We start from the raw sequence: 19914 nt of genomic DNA, 5'->3' as shown, positions 1-19914 counted from the left end.
CTTAGTTCCATATATTCACATCTCATGCTTCTATAGGTGATGACAATAGAAAAAGAGGTTTTATATTTTTTATAATAGCATTTTATGATATTTTTAGTTTACTTTTAACAGAGTAACAGGTGATACTATTACCTCACAACTAGTTATTGTTTACGGTTATGTGTAATTTATATTGAAATTTATTTTTTTATCCATCTCTTTCATTATATAATAGTTTGTAATTATTATATAATTGATGATATAGAATACATTAATATTATATTAATATATTCTATATTCATATTCAATTATGAATTAAATTTAAAAATATATCACATTTGATAATAACCCCCAAGGTAATGGAATGAAAATAAGTATGGTAGAAGTTTTATTTTAGTAGATCTGCTGTGTATTTAAAGCTTTGTAAAAAATGTATATTGAATCATATTTTAACTTTTAGAGCAAAATAATAAATATGATGATAATTTTGTATTTTATTTGCTAAAAAACCCATTTCTTATTTAAATTTGGATCTCAATTTCTTTTAGAATTATTTTAAAGAAGTTTATATTTATTTCAATTGTCTTTTTAATTTATTCTTACGGTGGTTTTTTTATTTGTTTCTAGGGATGTCACTGATATTCTGTATAACATACTTAAGAACCTAGTGTTAAGACACTTCATTCCCCTCTTTCCACCGACTTATGAAAGCATTGCGTGTTGAGTAGCGGAACTCAACGCCGCGCTTATGGCTCGACTCGATGACGAAATATTAACTAAAATAAATATTTCATTTCCTTGAGTGGGGATCAACCCCACAACCAGGTGTTTACATTACACTTAGTGCCCCTGCGCCATGAATGGCCTCATTTATTTAGGAGCTAGGAGCCCATAGAATATATGAATGTTGGCAATGAAAATGTTTTTATACATTTTATTAGCAGCTAATTTTGACTAGAATTTGACTAAAAAAAATGTAGTGGAAAATTAAATACATAATAATTATTTTTAGCTGCACACTGTTTCTTACATAAGCAGGATTCTAGTGTAAAGACACTCCATCCTCCACTTCAAATTGAGACTACATCTTGAGTGATCGAACTCTACCCTTAGAATTTTAATAAAATCAAAATGGCAAAATACATGGTTCACCAAACCTAAGTTAGAGTCAAGTTATGTTTACTAGTAATAATGGTTTTTAATTAAAAAATATAATTGGCATTATACACTTTAATTTGGTAAAATTAATGAAAAATTAAATTTAACAAAACTTGAAAATTTTGTATATGAAATATATATATTCACAAAACTGCAAATTTTCGTCCGCTTTTGTTTTGTACTAACTTCAATTACCTTCGATCATCCAAATCTAAAAATAACAATTGTTTTAATCAGTAATATTGTCAAAATAATTAAAAATTTTAAGAACATTAAAAATATATTTAGTAATATCACAAATTAATATTTTTAAGAAAAAGAAAAAAGAAGGATAAATAGAAATAAATAGTTTACAACTTTAAGTTTTTATATGTGTCAGAAACTGTTCTGTCTGGTATGGATTTGAACCAACAATTTTGCTTACATATTAGAAATTATTAATTTCACAAAGTCCTATTTAAAATTCACTTATATTTACAGTTGTAAGTGAATTTACAATTACATCATTAATTATAAGTAAATTTTGAACAGGACTTTATCAATTGTTTTAAGTTTGTATGTAATTTTGTTGTAGTAATTATGGGCTGTATTACATCTGTAATTTATTAAATATACCAAAATAGAATACTTACTTTTACCATCACAAGCTACAATTTTTACTTTATCTACTTTCGCCAGTTCTTGAACCTCTCTAAATTCTACATCATTTAACATAAATGTCCATACATTATCGCAAAACCTACAAATAAAAAATATACACGATTAGTAACACCACACATCACTTTTTAAAATAAAAGTAAAATGAATAATTAATTTAAACTATTGATTACCTGTAAGTATTCAGTTTCCCTGCTTTAAAAGTTAGTCTTGATTTCACTCTATTGGATAAGGCTAGATTTATAGATTTATCAAATTGGAGCATAACCTTTAAAGCTAATGAATGTGTTATTTGACCATACTAAAACAAGAAATATACAATTAGTATGCATGAACAATATTTCTTACAATTGTTTCTATAACGAAAACAAAATGTAGTTAGAAATCACCTGTATTAATTCTTCAAGGCTTTCTTGTAGTGTATTACCGATTGTGGTATTTCTGTACAGTTGATATGACATAATGGATAAGATTTCGTCTTTTTTATTAAACTACTTACAAAAATTATAATTTACAAAATAGTAAATAGTTAATACAATGAGCACTGAACGGGTAAGGTCTTTTATGTTGTGACAAATGACAGCAATAGCCATAGATAATACACATATACTACCACAGCACAGAATATACAAGTAATACCATTAGTGCTGCCAGCACTGACACTCAACATGAGTACTGTAAAATGAGTTCGATAAAATCGTTACACTTACTTTATGATACATTTTAACATTAATATAAAACAATCAATATTGAAGTATAAGCTAATATCGGTTTAACATTTAAAATACAGTAAAACATATTTATATACTTATTATAAAATACAAAAAATATAAGTAATTTATCTTAAAGAAGAATGTGGGCTCAATAGATATACCATATGGGGTAAATAGAATTGTATTACAAATTTTTCGACAGTATTTGTAAGAAAATACGGTTGTGAATATCTTAAGTTTTTAACATTATTTCATTTATTATGAATTACACTCAAATAAAATTATTGAAATCACTGTTAATTACTTTTTCAATATGCTTTAATTACTTCCACTAAGACTTGCATCAGATTTATTACTAGTAATAAACTCACCCACATGCAGCTTCACACCGCTTGGACTTCACGATTATTTACAAGTTAGTGCGCGGCTAACATTTATTAGAATACAAATGTTCAATTAAATGTTAGACTTCTTACATTATAAAACAACGGAAGTTTACATTTTTTAACATGTTGCCATTGACCTGCACCTATGAAGCTTTTAGAGATTATTTTATACTAGTAGTTTTTATAATTACTTCTGGAAAAAATCACCAGTATTTTTTTTAGCTACTGCCCTTGAAAGTTTTTGAAAAAAATGTGCTTTTTTAAAAATTATTTTTGTTTCCATGTTTCTTCCAAGATTTTCAAGCCGATATTTTTAAAATATTACATTATACAAAAGGCCTACTATTGAGCTATATTGAGGCAAGAACAGTTGGGTTGTATTTGCCAATTTTATTCAAGAATCCGATTTTTTCCAAAAAATCACAAATTATCGTATTCGATTCGAATTTTTTTTTCGTTTTTTTTTCAGTCTTGAGGTTAATGCTGTTAGCCCTATTGGCTTTTCGTTGGGTAGGGAAGAGGATACTCTGTCCCTGAAGAAATGCAGGCGCTGTGTGGCTGCCTGTGAGGGAGTCGACGACTGTAAGGGCGCCCCCTGCGGGGCTCGAATCTCGGCTTGCGGCCGTCGAGCGGACTGGGATCCCGAACAACTGAAAATCGGGTAACATTTATGGGGGTGAAATGGATAGGTACTAAAGTCCATAGACAACCGATCGTGTTCATTATACAGAGTGTTTTTCTCAGCACCCCTTTAAATGAAAGTACTGTTTTAACTATTCTATATTATTAACTTTATAAATACAACTTTTTTTTTCCCAAAAATGAAAAAGTTTTTTTTTTCAAACAAAATAAATAATAAAATAATCGTTGTAAAATAAAACGCCACTTGTTAAGGACGACGCACGCAGCTATAAACCTATCAAAGGTGAAACCGCCGCACATGCCTCATTTCGAAATCGAGTCGTAGGTCAGTTGTTTAATCTTTAGTAACATTATTGTAATTGTATGTTATACAGAGTGTCCCAGGAGTCAACGATAAAATGAAACCAGGTGATAGACCAAGTCATGACAGTTATGAGAAAAATATAAAAAAAATCTTTGTCATGTATTTTTCATATTATATTGATTTTAAAAAATATCGGAAAAACGACATCCTGTGATGGTTTTTCGAGTCCCAGGACTACAAATATTACTCTTTCTTCATTTTTTTTTCTGTAATGTAATCATGAGTAACCCTTCTGTGAATTACAGTTTAAGATTGAAACATACCTGCATCAGTTTTCAATAAAATATCGTGTTTTTGCCAAACCTTAAATTCAAAATATTTACTACACCTAACTTTAACCGACCGTACTATAAAAAAAATGTACTACACTGTTTTTGCAAGTAACTTTAAAAGTTGGCGCATTTAATCTGGATTCCGAAATAGTACGACACTTGCTGGATTACTTCTTTGTTGAAGAGAGAAAAATCAAAATACACGATAATCGGGATGACGTTCAGCGTTTTGGTACCTTTTCCGATACATTCTAGCTGCAGCATTTGCGTTACATAACCACTCTCCATGAATGAAATGCATATTGGCAATGTGTCAAAGACCGAGTGAGTATATGGCCTGCGAGAGTCCGGACTCGAGCACTATCCTTGTAAGTCCTGGGCCAGCCCCTAAGTTGGAAAAGTTCAGGTACCTTGGATCCGTCATGCACGAGTCTGGAGGCATCCATCGATCACGACCTCCTTGGCCGGATAAGAGTTTGGACGGTATCCTGCGATCACAGACCACACCAGTGACCTCCCGCCACTTAGCCCAGGCAACGTTTATCCGACTTAGGGGCTGGCCCAGGACTTATAAGGATAGTGCTCGATCCGGACTCTCGCAGGCCATATACTCGGATTACTCGGATTTTTTTTTATATTTTTCTCATAACTGTCATGACTTGGTCTATCACCTGGTTTCATTTTATCGTTGACTCCTGGGACACCCTGTATATATTTTTGTAATATTTACGTTATTGGTATTTATGCGGAATTACGTCGTGAAATGAAAAAAATCCTACGACTAAACTGTTCAGGTATCTTGATGAATTTCTTTAGGTATGGGTTTAAAATATTTTACCCTATATGCAGTTCCCGTAAACGGAGCGCTGATGCTTCCACCCTTGTATATGACAAAACTGCGTTATGAAATTAAATTTATAATAAGTACGTCAAGCAATCGTAAATCAGTATTATTCTGCAGTAGTCTAGTCTCTTGATAACTTGGGAGTTGTCAGCATCAGGTGAACAAACAGCAAGGCAAAATATTTTATAATACCTCAGAATTCGGATATATTTTAAAGTTACTTAACATTCTAAAAATTATATTTTTCATGTTTGAAAGCAGGTCCTAGCAATAAAATAAGATCACAATGTTGATATTTATTATTTATTTACAAATTTCAAAGATGTGTGGTTATTTAAATTAGTAAATATAATTTGATAAAATAAATAACGTTATTAAAATAAAATATCAATTATTTTAAAATAATTATTTATTTATATATTCTTCATAAAACTGCCAGCATTACCTGAAACAAAGTAAAATTTTAAGAGTAAAGTTAATAATAGAATTAAAAATATGAAAATTTTTTATTTTGTTATACAATAATTGTTTGTATTGTAACATTTTATTATACACATAAAACTTTATAATTCTAATTATAGATATAGGTATATTTTCAAAAAGTATATATATTTTTTTATCAGCTTCACGCTGTATCCCGCATACGGCAGGATAGGCACGGGGAACTATCTATTAAAACAATCTTCATTCTTTAATTTCCGTGGCGGAGCTCAACGCCGAGTTTTTTGCCTAATCGTCTGAGCGAAGAAATGAAAATATTAATAAATAATACTTAATTCCCTCGAATGGGAATCGAACCCACAACCATCATGTTACAGTCAAACCCCCACCACTGAGACTCAACAGTCTCAAATGAAAAGTTAATATTTATGATGCAGTTGACGAAAAGAAAAAAAACACGACTTAAAATATGATATTCTTACCACGTCAAGAAATATTTGTTAATTCAGTATTTTAGTAGTAGTACTACTCGATTTTCATCTGCCTCGGTCTTGATCTGCTTAAACCGTCTGTCTGTTCTGCTTCTCTGCATCTGCTTAAATCTACTTTTGCTTGGATCTTTAAAGTTTTTGTGTCATTGTACAATTGTAAGAGAAAAATTTCGATGGCAACCTAAAATAATTAATTTAATTGCAAGAAAATTTGAATAAAAAAAAAAGATAAATTAATATGCCATCTGCACTTAATATAAAAATTTGCGTTAAATAGATATTAATTACAATTAATAACTGAATCTGAAATTTAAAATATTATAAAACAAACTCATGCTTAAATATACTAAAAACAATACTTAACAACATGCAATAATATCTGTGAAAAAAATGTCAAAATTACCGTATTTAATAAAATTTAACATTATTTTTTTTAGCTATAAAATAAATAAATTTAAGAACCTGTAAAATAAACCTTAACTTAATTTCGTATGAAATAACATTTTAAAATAATCTGAAATTTTGAAATAATCTGAAAGCGCAAGCGAATTATGAAATTATGACACTTTCTTAGTTGACAGTCACTATGATACTTGCTGTTGTATGATTGCTGCTACTTGCTACTTACTACTTTAATCAGGTTACACTGCGCGACCCGAAGACTGGCAGCAACAGAGCTGGTGGCGCCGACTGGATCAGGTCATACTGCGCGATCCGAAGACTGGCAGCGGCAGGGCTGACTGTGTCGACTGGAATCAGGTCACAATGCTGGGCGCGAAGACTGGCATGCAGGCAACACGGTCACTAAGACCGCGCAGGGTTGATCATAGAGGCCAGAAGTGAAGTGTATGTTAGAGAACGCAGCTGATTGCGTCGTTTGGATCAAGTCACACTGCTGGGCTCGAAGACTGGCAAGTCTGACTCTGCCAGACTGATGACCAGCCTGGTGGAGGATTGCGTCAACTGGAACCAGATCACACTGCCTGGTCCGAAAACTGGCAGGCAAGCAACAGGGTCACCAAGGCTGCGCATATTTCATAAAACAATGCACAGCTTACTATACATTGCTACTTAACAGTTGCTGAATAAAGTAAAAGAATATTCTATAAACAGCTTAATATGCGTCTCTAGTCGTTTTACCATTTTCATTTAGTTAAGAGATTATTTTCTATTATCGTCGTATTCTTACCAAGTGAATTTTCTGGCGGAGGGCAGAGGCTGTTTGCATTGACTAAAACCAGGTTGTACTATGTAGCCCAAACACTGCAGAGACAAAGCTTGTTGCGTCTACTGGAATCAGGTTACACGGCGCGACCCGAAGACTGGCCGCAACAGGGTTGGTGCGGTCGACTGGATCAGGTCACACTGCGCGATCCGAAGACTGGCAGCGGCAGGGCTGACTGTGTCGACTGGAATCAGATCACACTGCTGGGCCCGAACACTGGCACGCAGGCAACACGGTCACTAAGACCGCGCAGGATCGAACGTAGGGGCCCGAAGTGAAGTGTCTGGTAGAGAATGCGTCGACTGGATCAGTTCACACTGCCAGGTCCGAAGACTGGAAGAGACAGGGCTGGTTGCGTCGACTGGAAGCAGGTCACAGGGCCAGATCCGAAGACTGGCAGGCAAGCAACAGGGTCACCAAGGCTGCGCATATTTCACAAAACAATGCAAAGCTTACTGTACATTGCTACTTACAATTGCTGAATAAAGTAAAAGAACATTCTATAAATAGGTAAATATTTGTCTCTAGGCTTTCCTGTCATTGTCAATTAGTTAACAGATTATTTTCTATTATCATCGTTCAACCGCATATTAGCGCAATTTAGATCATTTAAGTAATGCTTGTAAGCAACTGAAACTTATTTGTCATTATCTAAATCATTGCTGTCATATTCTTACCAAGTGAATTTTCTGACAGAGGGCAGAGACTGTTTGCATTGACTACAACCAGGTTAGACTGAGGAACAGAGCTTGATGCGTCGACTGGAACCAGGTCACACTGCATAGACTAGCTTGCTGAAGACTGGCAGCAGCAGGGCTGGTAGCGTCGACTGGGTCAGATTACACTGCGCGTTCCGAAGACTGGCAGTGACAGGACTGACTGTGTCGACTGGAATCAGGTTACACTGCTGGGCCCGAAGACTGGCACGCAGGCAATACGGTCGCTAAGACCGCGCAGGGTTGACTGTAGAGGCCAGAGGTGAAGTGTCTGGTAGACGTTTGTTGACTGGATCAGGTCACACTGCCAGGTCGAATGCTGGCAGCGACAGAACATGCTGGGGCGACTGAAATCAGGTTAAACTACGCGACACGAAAATTGGCAGAGCCAGGGTTGGTTATGTCAGTGGAAAGCAGTTTACCCGGAGACTGGTAGCTACTACAGGGCTGTGCTGGGCCCAAAGACTAGTGATCACGGTCACTAAGACCGCGCAGGGTTGATCGTAGAGGCCTCGACTCTGGCAGAGACAGGCAGCGACAGGGCTGGTGGCGTCAACTGCATCAGTTCAGACTGCGTGACCCGAAAACTGGCAGCGACGGTGCTTGTAGCGTTGACTTAACCAGATCACACTACGTGACTCGAAGTCTGGCAGCGACAGGGCTGGTTGCTTCGACTGGATCAGGTCACACTGCCAGGTCCGAAGACTGGCTGAGACAGGGTTGATTGCGTCGACTGAAATGAGGCCACACTGCTAGGCTCCAAGAGTGGCATAGATATGGCTGGGTGCATCGACTGGAACCAGGTCACACTGCCTGGCCTAAATACTGGCATGCAAGGAACGAGAAAGTATTTCATAAAACAATGCAGAGCTTCTGTCTTTAAGATCTTTAACATTTTATTCTTAATCTATCTTTAAGATTATATTCTATCTTTAAGATCGCTAGCATACAGGTTGCATAAATAAATAAATGGTGAGACTTCTAATAAAAAATGTATTAAGTATGTATTTTTAGAATACCTCCTTATCCAGTTATTTTGTGAGGATTATCGTCCATTTACTTTTATTGCATATGCTTGTGGTTTATGGCATTATACTTGTCTTAATGTAGATAATTATCTTCACAACGGAAAATGCAGGCATACATATATATATAAAAATGCAATTATTCTTAATTAAGTTGCGCCACACGTGGCCTCTAACACCTTTTTGAAACAAATTTTTGACTCTAAATATTTGTCTCTAAATATTTATCTAATGTCAAGAGTAAAAACCATGGTTGGCGCTCGATGAGGGAGGCCGACGTTCAGCAGTGGACGGCGATAGGCTGATTTAAAAAGTACCACAACCACAATATATCCAATATACTTTGTCCTTTATCCTATCTCTATACTCTGTTAAAAAAGAACGTGATTGCATTATATCTCAATTTGAGAGTTAAATTATTATATATTGGCAAAAATGCATTACTTTTTGTTAAATAGTTTAGTTGTATCAGGAACATGGCAAGGAGATATTTCCAGGCTTCTCTATATTTAATAGGATTTAGGCTATAACTTTTTATTCACTTCGAGGGAACTGTGAAGTGAACATGCAAAAATCAATACTGTGTTCAATGATAATTTCTCAGCACATATGTTTAAAAGCTTGTTTGCTTACCTATTTATACTCAAATTGTCATTTTAATTTCACCTTAGGATTTCATGATAATTTAAAATTTTGTTTTTTTTCTAATGATTACATTTTTTCCTCCATAATAATAACATAAAATAAACTTTCTTTCTCATTTTTGTTTAATGTATGAAAGCTTTATGTCATTAATTTACATCGATTAAATGCTAAAAATTAATAAATATGGGTAGAGTGATGCTTAAAATGTTATGCTCGAACTTCATTTCTCTAAAATAATGATTACCCGAATCATGGCCACTGAAAGAAAAAAAATATAGGAAAGCGGATATTGGTGGGTATTGTTAAAAGAACCTAAATACTGTAATATTTTCGTAATCTCTAGTACACAACAAATTTTGAAATGTGGATATTAAATTGTAGTTTCACGACATTGCAATCGAAACTTTTATGACGATAAGCTTATAAGGCACAGCTAAGTTTGCATCAGCATGACGGTTGTTTTCTCATTCATTTTCAATATTAAAACATAGCTTATGGGGGCACATCAATGAAGAAAGAGTGTCTTAACAGGAGGTTCCCTCTGCCTACCCTGCTGTGTGCGGGATACATCGTGAAAGTGATTTCTTTATATAATTTGTTTATTTATATCCATTCCTGTAGATTACGAATTGTTGTATTGGTCTATATTTTCTTTCCTTTTGAAGTATCAAAAGGAAAGAAAATATAGACCAATATTAAAGTATAAAAATATGTGTCTTATAAGTTTACATATAGGTATAAAGCTTAGTAGGTACTTGTATTAAGATTAATTAGTATGTAATTAGTTATGATAAATCATGAACTAAATCTATTACTTTTTCATTCTATGATTTTGAAAATCGTGCATGAGAGTAAAAGTCGACAGCGATAACTTACCGAATTTTGATAGTAGCTAAGTTGAATTACATACATATTTGTATTCTCAATCAAAGGTTTCAAAAAGTGTCTAAATATAATTAGGGGAATTGTGCTTAAGATGACATACTTTTTGTTTCAAGACAAATATCTCAAATAAATAAAGTCATCTGAGAACAGCATATTGCGTATACTATTATATATTTCATAATCAACGAAATTATTTTAGTTTCAGAACAATCATCTTTCAAACATCATAAAAACAAACAAAAATCGCACCTAGGTCGACTAGTGTAAGACGACATATCTACAGGGTAAAATGACATACTTAGTATGTGATATTACACTTTCAACGTATGAGACATAAAAATGCCATCATTATTTTTTGAGCATAGTTCAACAGTAGTTAACAATATTATGGCCAGATTCAAACATGTTGCAAATTCTATGAGGTTGGATTCCGTTATCAGTCACTTACTTTTCCAAAAGGGAAATAAGCTTCGTCACTTGCGGCTATTAAATGCCGGTGTTCTAGCAGCCTTATCCATGTCTTCTTGCGACCAATATATATTCGTTTGTAATTGCCAGGCATTTTGTAGGTAGGGCAAAAAAAAAATACATCGATTCTATTTATAAGGGTAAGATAGTATGCCATCTTATACTCACGTTTTATATGTCATCTTACCCAATAGATATATGAATTTAATTTTAACCGTTGGGACAAAAGTTTATTGGTCAGGATGTGTTTTTAGCGTTAGTTGTGTCATATAATAATCCTATTTTACATTTATAATTAGTTCAAATAGAAAATCTTTATCTTACATGTCTTTTCACCATCAAGCAAAAGCGAAAGAAAAATTGTTAGCAATTCAAAATAACGAAAACATGAATTACTTGCCCATCTGCATTCACTTTCAGCCATACTGAATTTAAGCATTAGCTGCATCTACAGACACTCTCTAAAACGTCACAAGATCGCACCTAGCGCTAATAGTTTCATCAATATTGGTAGTGTGTCATCTTATCATAGTATGCCATCTTGAGCACAATTCCCCTATAGCTCCATTGCATTGTCAGCTCACGAGAATACGCAATTTTATTTATCGGATTAGAAAGCCTATGTAGTTTAAATTTGTCCCATTTATATGATACTTTCCGAACATTGTTGAGTCGCCTATGAATTGTTTAAGTAGTTGGAGAAGAATATTCTTCCGTTCGATTGACCGGCTTTGATCTGGATTGTAACAGTTTTCAGCCAAGGAGAACGCGGATTCGATGTAGAGCCATTAGCCTGTTTAAAATCAATATTATTGCACAAAATTGCCCCTTTGTTCGTTTATAAATTATTTGACAATTATAAAAAAAATACGTAACACATGAATCAATTATTGGGGCTTTTACTGAAAACAAAGGTATCTGCTATGCAACGAATGACTCAACAATTTCATCTAACTTACTTGGCTAAATGGATAATGTGCTGAACTTATCGACGTGACCGCTCGCCATTTGGCAGACTCCATGCTCTCTCCTTTGCAAGGAAGACGACTCTATTTGCGTAGTTGGCCACTCGACACGCCTTAACACCTGGGACTCAAAAGAACACACAAATACGAAAAGCCCGCGCAAACGGGTCTATTGGGATCGATTTTATACATGTTGAAATTATTACGTAATTTCCTAACTTTTACCTAAAGTGAGCTAATACCGGTATGGTTGCATGGAGCATGGTTCGGGCGTTGTATTTCGTTGCAGGGCCGCATGCCGTGCCGTTGTGTTCGTTAGCAGCCTCGTATTACAGCAAGTGAAGAGACACCATCAGCTCGGCTTTCGTTTTCTCGGCAACCAGTCGGCAGCGCGACTGCTACGTTGATCTTGACTAAGTCGGTGGTGACTCATGGAATAACACATACCGTGTACATAAAACAAGATTACATAATAAAAGAGAACGTTGAAATAAAATCCACTAAACATGTTTTTAAAAAATATTTTATTTATCATACTTAAACATATGTCACGATTTAATATTCCATATGAAAAACAAAAATTCAATCACTATTATTTTTATTAAATAAAAAAAATTAATTTTTATTTAACAATTATTTTAAAGTTTTTATTGTATCTAACAATTAACTAATAAATACACGATACCGTTACAAACCCATATCGTAGCCAGCTGCGACCGCGTCTCAATCGGTAGTCAAGATGGCGGACGTAGGATGCAGACCCACGCGATGGGGCGCGAAACGCAATGGGACTGTAATCTAGAAAACATTCTATTTAAGTATGTCACAGATTAAATTAAAATTTAACTTTACCTATCTTATTTGTGGAACACATATTTGCTGATTAATAATTGATGTTTAACATTATCTAGTTTCTCGAATTTGGCGCTGAAAGTGCTAACCAAAACAGACTACTGCACCACTTTACTTTTAATTTTTATTTTATACATAAGATTCAATAGTAATATACGTTCCATTCTCACCATGTCAAGAATGGCTTCCGTCGAGGAGCCATAATTTTGGGTCCTATGCAGCTTCGTATGCTTCCCTTTCTCTCTTCAACTGCATCGATTTGCTTCTGCTTTGATCATCATCTGATTCAATCTTTTACTGCTTCGGTCTTATCCGTTTCAGTCTTCATCTGCTTCGATCTTTTTCAGTTTTCACCCACTTCGGTCTTCATCTGTTCCAGTCTTCAGCTTCTTTGATTTTCATCTGCTTCGGTCTTCATCTGTTTCGGTCTTCATCTCCTCTGATCTTTATCTGCTTCGGTCTTCATCTGCTTCGGTCTTCATCTGCTTCAGTCTTCATCTGCTTCGGTCTTCATCTGCTTCAGTCTTCATCTGCTTCAGTCTTCATCTGCTTCGGTCTTCATCTGCTTCAGTCTTCATCTGCTTCGGTCTTCATCTGCTTCGGTCTTCATCTCCTTAAATCTCCATCTGCTTCGGTCTTCATCTGCTTCAGTCTTCATCTGCTTCAGTCTTCATCTGCTGTGATCTTCATCTGCTTCGGTTTCATCTGCTTCGGTCTTCATCTGCTTCAGTCTTCATCTGCTTCGGTCTTCATCTGCTTCAGTCTTCATTTGCTTTAGTCTTCATCTCCTTAAATCTCCATCTGTTTCGGTCTTCATTTGCTTCGGTCATCATCTGTTTCGGTCTTCATCTGCTTCACTCTTCATCTGCTTCGGTCTTCATCTGCTTCAGTCTTCATCTGCTTCGGTCTTCATCTGCTCTGATCTTCGTCTGCTTCGGTGTTTACTTGCTTGGGTCTGCATCTATATGTGTCTTCATCTGGTGTTCATCTTTTTGGGTCATTTGCTGTTATCTCCTCTGATCTTCATCTGCTTCGGTCTTCATCTGCTTCAGTCTTCGTCTGCTTCAGTCTTCATCTGCTTCGGTCTTCATCTGCTTCAGTCTTCATCTGCTTCGGTCTTCATCTGCTTCGGTCTTCATCTGCTTCGGTCTTCATCTCCTTAAATCTCCATCTGCTTCGGTCTTCATCTGCTTCAGTCTTCATCTGCTTCAGTCTTCATCTGCTGTGATCTTCATCTGCTTCGGTTTCATCTGCTTCGGTCTTCATCTGCTTCAGTCTTCATCTGCTTCGGTCTTCATCTGCTTCAGTCTTCATTTGCTTTAGTCTTCATCTCCTTAAATCTCCATCTGTTTCGGTCTTCATTTGCTTCGGTCATCATCTGTTTCGGTCTTCATCTGCTTCACTCTTCATCTGCTTCGGTCTTTATCTGCTTCAGTCTTAATCTGCTTCGGTCTTCATTTGCTTCGGTCTTCATCTGCTTCGGTCTTCATCTGCTCTGATCTTCGTCTGCTTCGGTGTTTACTTGCTTGGGTCTGCGTCTATTTGTGTCTTCATCTGGTGTTCATCTTTTTGGGTCATTTGCTGTTATCTCCTCTGATCTTCATCTGCTTCGGTCTTCATCTGCTTCAGTCTTCATTTGCTTTAGTCTTCATCTCCTTAAATCTCCATCTGTTTCGGTCTTCATCTGCTTCAGTCTTCATCTGCTTCGGTATTCATCTGCTTCGGTCTTCATGTGCTTCAGTCTTCATCTGCTTCGGTCTTCATCTGCTTCGGTCTTCATCTCCTTAAATCTCCATCTGTTTCGGTCTTCATCTGCTTCAGTTTCATCTGTTTCGGTCTTCATCTGCTTCAGTCCTCATCTGCTTCGGTCTTCATCTGCTTCGGTCTTCATGTGCTTCAGTCTTCATCTGCTTCGGTCTTCATCTGCTTCGGTCTTCATCTGCTGTGATCTTCATCTGCTTCGGTCTTCATCTGTTTCAGTCTTCATCTGCTTCGGTCTTCATCTGCTTCGGTCTTCATCTGCTTCGGTCTTCATCTGCTTCAGTCTTCATCTGCTTCGGTCTTCATCTGCTCTGATCTTCGTCTGCTTCGGTGTTTACTTGCTTGGGTCTGCATCTATATGTGTCTTCATCTGGTGTTCATCTTTTTGGGTCATTTGCTGTTATCTCCTCTGATCTTCATCTGCTTCGGTCTTCATCTGCTTCGGTCTTCATCTGCTTCAGTCTTCATTTGCTTTAGTCTTCATCTCCTTAAATCTCCATCTGCTTCAGTTTCATCTGCTTCAGTCTTCATCTGCTTCGGTCTTCATCTGCTTCGGTCTTCAACTGCTTCGGTCTTCATCTGCTTCAGTCTTTATCTGCTTCGGTCTTCATCTACTGTGATCTTCATCTGCTTCGGTCTTCATCTGTTTCGGTCTTCATCTGCTTCGGTCTTCATTTGCTTCGGTCTTCATCTGCTTCGGTTTTCATCTGCTTCGGTCTTCATCTGCTTCGGTCTTCATCTGCTCTGATCTTCATCTGCTTCGGTGTTTACTTGCTTGGGTCTGCATCTATTTGTGTCTTCATCTAATGTTCATCTTTTTGGGTCATTTGCTGTTCATCTATTTTCGTCTTCATCTGCTTGGGTCGTCATCTATTTCTGTCTTATCTGCTGGGGGCCGTCATCAGCATCTGTTTCGTCCTCTGTAGCTTCGGACTTCATCTGCTTCGGTCTTCAACTGCTTCGGTCTCCATTGGCGTCGTCTTCTTCTTCTTCGGCATCGTCTTCTTCTGCTTCGATCTTCATCTGCTTTAGTCTTCATCTACTTTGGTCTTCATGTGGTTCCGTCTTCATCTGTTTCGGTCTTTATCTGCTCGTCTTCATCTGCGTCGTCTTCGTCTGTTTCAGTTTTTATTTGCTTCGATCTTTTTCTGCTTCAGTATTCCTCTGTTTAGGTGTTTATCTTCTGGGGTCTACATATATTTGTGTTTTCATCTGCTGCTCATCTATTTGTGTCTTCATCTGGTGTTCATCTTTTTGCGTCTTCATCTACTATTCATCTACTATTGTCTTCATCTGCTGTTCATATATTTTCGTGTTCATCTGCTGGCCATTTACTAATGTCTTCATCTGATTGTATCTCTTTTTGCTTTGGTTTCCATCTGGTTTGGTCTTTATTTGTTTAGAATGTCATCAACTTCGCCCTTTTCTGCTTGTCTTTTTCTGGCATCTGCTTCGGTTTTCATCTACTTCGACCTTATCCTCGTCGTCATCAATTTAGGTTTTCAACTGCTTCTGTAGTCCCCTGCTTGAATGTTGTCTTCATTTGCTTCGCTCTTCTGTTACGGCATTCATCACATTGAGTCTTCATCCGCTTGGATCGACGTATGTTTCGATTTTTTCAGTTTGGATCTTTTTCGATCTTGATCTACGTCGGTCTACTTATTTTTCGGCTTTTATCAGTATCAGTATTTAATTGAATGAATCTAAAGTTTTGATCTGTCTTCGTTTGTATGTTGTGTTTATGTTCTTCCTTTATTTTTCTTGTCCTGCTTTTATATTTATCAGTCTTCTTCTTCGGTGTTCATTACGTACATCTTCATCTTTGTTGGGCTTCATTTAAATGCTTCATTTTCGGGTTTTATTGTTTGGACCTTCATCTTTTTTGGTCTACATTTTTTCAGCCTTTCGGTTTTGATTTTAAGTTTTATAATATTATTTTTTATTTTATTACGTAGCTTCCGTCTTTAACTGTCATCTTATTTCGTTATCATCTAATAAAGCTCTTCATTTAGAAACTTCTCGCCAGTCACTTTAAATTAAGTGACTGGCAACCGTCAATTTAAAGTTAATTTTTCACGTTTATATTGTTAACCATCGTCTTTTTGGGGGTCTTTATCATTTATAATTGTACATTATATTATTAGCAAGTTTTTAGCTCAACCTATATAATACATTCAAATTCAGATTATAATCATACAAACTGATTTATTAAAAAACTAGTTTTGTTGTGATCTGATATAATTATGTTTGTTGTTGTTGTTGTTTAAATCTTTTGATTTTAATATATTTTTTCTTATAGAGCAGCAATTTTCTTCTGCAAATCCTTTTATATGACTGCTGATATAATTAAGGAATTTCAATTCTTGCTTTGACCTTATTGTCGCTATAATTGTACATTTTTTAGTATCAATGTAATTTGATATTAATATTTTTTACCATTTAATTATTACTCTTAATTATATTGATTTGTTTCCACTTGCCACTGCCATTGATATACTTACTAGCTCGATAAGTTGCGATTTTTTGCCATTTATGGGCGTTGTGATATACATTTTAATTACATATTTACTTTTTATCTATCTTTTCCATTTCCCAATCAGTAATTTTCTTTTGTCAATCCAAAATAAGTAAAATTTTTAGATATACTTTTCTCTATTTTAGTTTCATATAATTTATGTAAATATTTGTGCCCATGTAAATTTAATGTCAAGGGTAACCTAAAATATTGAATTTTATTGCAAGAAAATTACAATATATATAAATTATTATGTAATCAGTTATAAAAAAAATTTTAGGTTTGTTATTAATAACTGGATCTGAAATATATATAATATTAAATATACAATGCTTAAATATAATAACATCATATCTGTAAAACAAATGTAAAAATTATGGATTTTGAAGTCTAAAAATCCCTACTTTTAAGAACCTGTAATAAATGCCATTAGCTTAATTTGATAAAAAAAAAATTATATTACATTATTTGGAAGAGCAAGAGTATTACGAACCAGCAGGCAACTTATTCCTTTCACATTATGACAATTTGTAAAACATATATTTATTTCTATCGTTCGTCCTTCATTTTTTATTCTTTTTAAATTTTGGTCCAATCTCAGTTGTATTTGTTGCCTCAGTGGCTAGCTAGCTTCAATTCATTCATTCGTTCAATTATTTGCCCCTGAAAATCTTAACCTCGAATCTAGGAGCCTAAACGAATAAAATACAGAACTTACCATTGTTAAATCAAGTATTTTTTAAGTGCAATATGCGTATCAGGCTTGTTGGAAATTTTTAATAAGTTTAAGATTAATTTATATTATCATCATTACCATGTTTTTATACATATGTAATTTAAGTAATCCTTGAAAACAACTGAAAATTATTCGTCTAAATCATTGCTATTAAATTCTCACCAACATAACTAATTACTTTGATTATTCAGCACGGTCCTGGTGACCGTAGAGAGAAGCGCGTAGAGTTGACCGTAGGGAAAGACAGGCGTGGTGGCGTCGGCTGGAACCAGGTCACATTGCCTAGTTCGAAGACTGACGATGTCGGGGCAGGTTGCGTTGACTGGAACCAGGTCACACAGCCAGCTCCAGAAACAGGGTTGGTTGCGTCGAAAGGGACCAGGTGCCACTACCCGGCCTGAAGATTGGTAGGTAGACTATAAGCTCACCAAGTCCATGCAGGGTTGACCATAGGAACTGGTACCAGATTGCAATACGCAACCCGAAGACCGCAGAGACAGAGCCTGGTTGCGTCGACTGGAACCAGGTCACACTGCCCGGCCCGAAGACTGGTAATGACGGGGCTGGTTGCGTCGACTGGAAGACACCGACGTGAAGACTGGCAGAGGCAGCAACGGTTGGGTCGACTGGAACCAGGTCACACTGTTCGGCCTGCAGACTGGCAGAAACGAAGCTCGTTGTGTCGCATATAATCAGGTCGAACTGCCCGGCCCGAGACTAGTAGAAGCGGGGCTGGTTGCGTCGACTGGAACCAGGTCACACTGTCCGGCCCGGAGACATGGCTGATTGCGCGAACAGGAACCAAATCACACTGCCTGGCCCGAAGACTGGCAGGCAGCATGGTCACTAAGATTACGGAGTTTACCTCAGTGGCCAAAAGTGAAGTGTCTAGTACAGGTGTACGTGGTTGATTGTGTCGACTGGACCGGGTCACACTGTCCGGCCCGAAGTCTGGCAAAACACATGGCTGGTTTTGTCGACTGGAACCAAGTAACCGGGACACATTGCGCGAACAGCACGCGGCCGCCTGGCAGGCGAGCACCACGGTGACTAGAGCCTCGGAGAACAGGAGTGAAAGGTCTGGCCAAAACCAGATTTGACGGTTCTAGCAGATAATTGCTAGTTACGTTAACTGGAACTAGGTCATACTGCAAAAGACTGGAAGGCGCGAAGCACACTCATCAGAGCCTCGTAGGCCAGGAGTATAAGTTCTAGCGGAAGACAGGGCTAACTGTGTTGACTGGAACTATGTCACACTGCCATACGGGAAGACTGGTAGGCACACGGTTAGTAGCGCGTACAATTGTCCTCAGATGCAGCAGAAATTACGCATCGCCTGTCGAAAAAACTGGTTATCTAGGTATATGTTATTAGTAGCACTTCCTGCAAGGTTCAACTGCTGGCGTAGATTGGATTCTCCTATTTAAAAGAATTGCCGTTCATAGTTTCATTTAGGAAACTTTTAGAGATTAGCTTCATAAGGCAAAACATTTTGGCGCTAGTCATGACTTGCTTGCTAGATGCTACCAGGCAATGACCCCAAACTCGATTTTCAATGTGAAGCCTATTGAGCGCAGGCATAGATGCAGAGCTGAGAAAGAAAAATTACGAAGAAATGTGCTAACTACAATCTTTCGAGATGGTTATCACATGCGTTCTTATTGGTAATACATATTGTATGCTCTATCCACACAAAAAATCGTAATGCAATAATACTATTACTATTGACTTGCATAAATTGTGATTGCATCACAGTATTGTACTCATATACAAACAAGCTTAGCAGGCAGGACGCACTCTAGATATTTAATTAAAATTAAATTGAATTGAACTGTAGGTTATTTACAAACCGTACCAACAATAGTATTGAAGGAACATGCTGCATATTCGGAATTAGCCATCATAAAAACGTTATTCGGCATTGCTTATTAAATTAGCTATTTCTTTAATACGCATACATACTAGAAAATAATTTTGTAAACCTTTGTGTACATACACAGACACAGTATGGCAGGATCATTTATATGCATGATAGGGCTTCTGGTATTCTTCAATTATCATAAACTTGGATAAATTCATGGCTACCAAAATTATATGAAAACATGTAGGTACCTACTGCGCATTGTCATATCTTCTAAGAAGCTGCAATGTTGTTAGTGGTGTTCGTTTATATA

General features: G+C 36.2%; 2 protein-coding genes and 2 long non-coding RNA genes across 8 annotated transcripts in view; 1 reads left to right on the top strand and 3 right to left on the bottom strand.

Moving 5' to 3' along the window:
* Positions 1-1194: 1194 nt before the first annotated feature.
* On the bottom strand, positions 1195-2381 carry TfIIA-S (general transcription factor IIA subunit 2). The gene is made up of 4 exons (XM_085189547.1): positions 2184-2381; positions 1968-2095; positions 1770-1876; positions 1195-1348 (listed from the first exon to the last, which is right to left on the bottom strand). Exons 1-4 carry the CDS (start codon positions 2253-2255, stop codon positions 1329-1331), a joined length of 327 nt encoding a protein of 108 aa, XP_085045673.1. The 5' UTR covers positions 2256-2381; the 3' UTR covers positions 1195-1328.
* Positions 2382-5304: 2923 nt separating this feature from the next.
* The window catches only part of LOC146536799 (uncharacterized), a 29443-nt gene continuing 14833 nt past the window's right edge, over positions 5305-19914 (bottom strand). For 3 of the 5 annotated variants that reach the window (XR_014878212.1, XR_014878213.1, XR_014878214.1), the window contains 2 exons: positions 5939-9546; positions 5305-5460 (listed from right to left, as the gene is read on the bottom strand). Coding sequence is in view for 2 of the 5 variants with exons in the window: in XM_085189544.1 (XP_085045670.1) it covers positions 11588-11704; positions 11871-11933 (180 nt within the window). In the remaining 3 variants the exon portion in view is untranslated. Of the gene's footprint in view, positions 5461-5938; positions 9547-11460; positions 11705-11870; positions 11998-12101; positions 12675-12898; positions 14990-19914 lie in introns of those variants that run through there. The other 2 variants (XM_085189544.1, XM_085189543.1) reach the window with 2 other exon arrangements.
* Positions 16241-17607, bottom strand: LOC146536801 (uncharacterized). The gene is made up of 2 exons (XR_014878215.1): positions 17468-17607; positions 16241-17206 (listed from the first exon to the last, which is right to left on the bottom strand). It is a non-coding gene; the product is annotated as an uncharacterized LOC146536801 (long non-coding RNA).
* LOC146536800 (uncharacterized) lies at positions 18115-19731 on the top strand. Its single transcript, XR_014878216.1, has 2 exons — positions 18115-18251; positions 18437-19731. It is a non-coding gene; the product is annotated as an uncharacterized LOC146536800 (long non-coding RNA).

Source organism: Heliconius melpomene, chromosome 8 (assembly GCF_056956725.1).
Source record: "Heliconius melpomene rosina isolate 202511_hmr_F chromosome 8, ASM5695672v1, whole genome shotgun sequence".
Lineage (NCBI taxonomy): Eukaryota > Metazoa > Arthropoda > Insecta > Lepidoptera > Nymphalidae > Heliconius > Heliconius melpomene.
The sequence above is the reverse complement of the archived record's forward strand: the minus strand, read 5'-3'. Positions and strand labels throughout refer to the sequence as shown.

Bases quoted from the DNA above. Each gene is read 5' to 3' on its own strand.
- TfIIA-S (XM_085189547.1), bottom strand. From the start codon at position 2,255: ATGTCATATCAACTGTACAGAAATACCACAATCGGTAATACACTACAA. The intron at 2,096-2,183 runs GTGATTTCTAAC...TTCTTGTTTTAG, and splicing joins GCCTTGAAGAATTAATACAG to TATGGTCAAATAACACATTC. The intron at 1,877-1,967 runs GTAATCAATAGT...TTTTATTTGTAG, and splicing joins GGGAAACTGAATACTTACAG to GTTTTGCGATAATGTATGGA.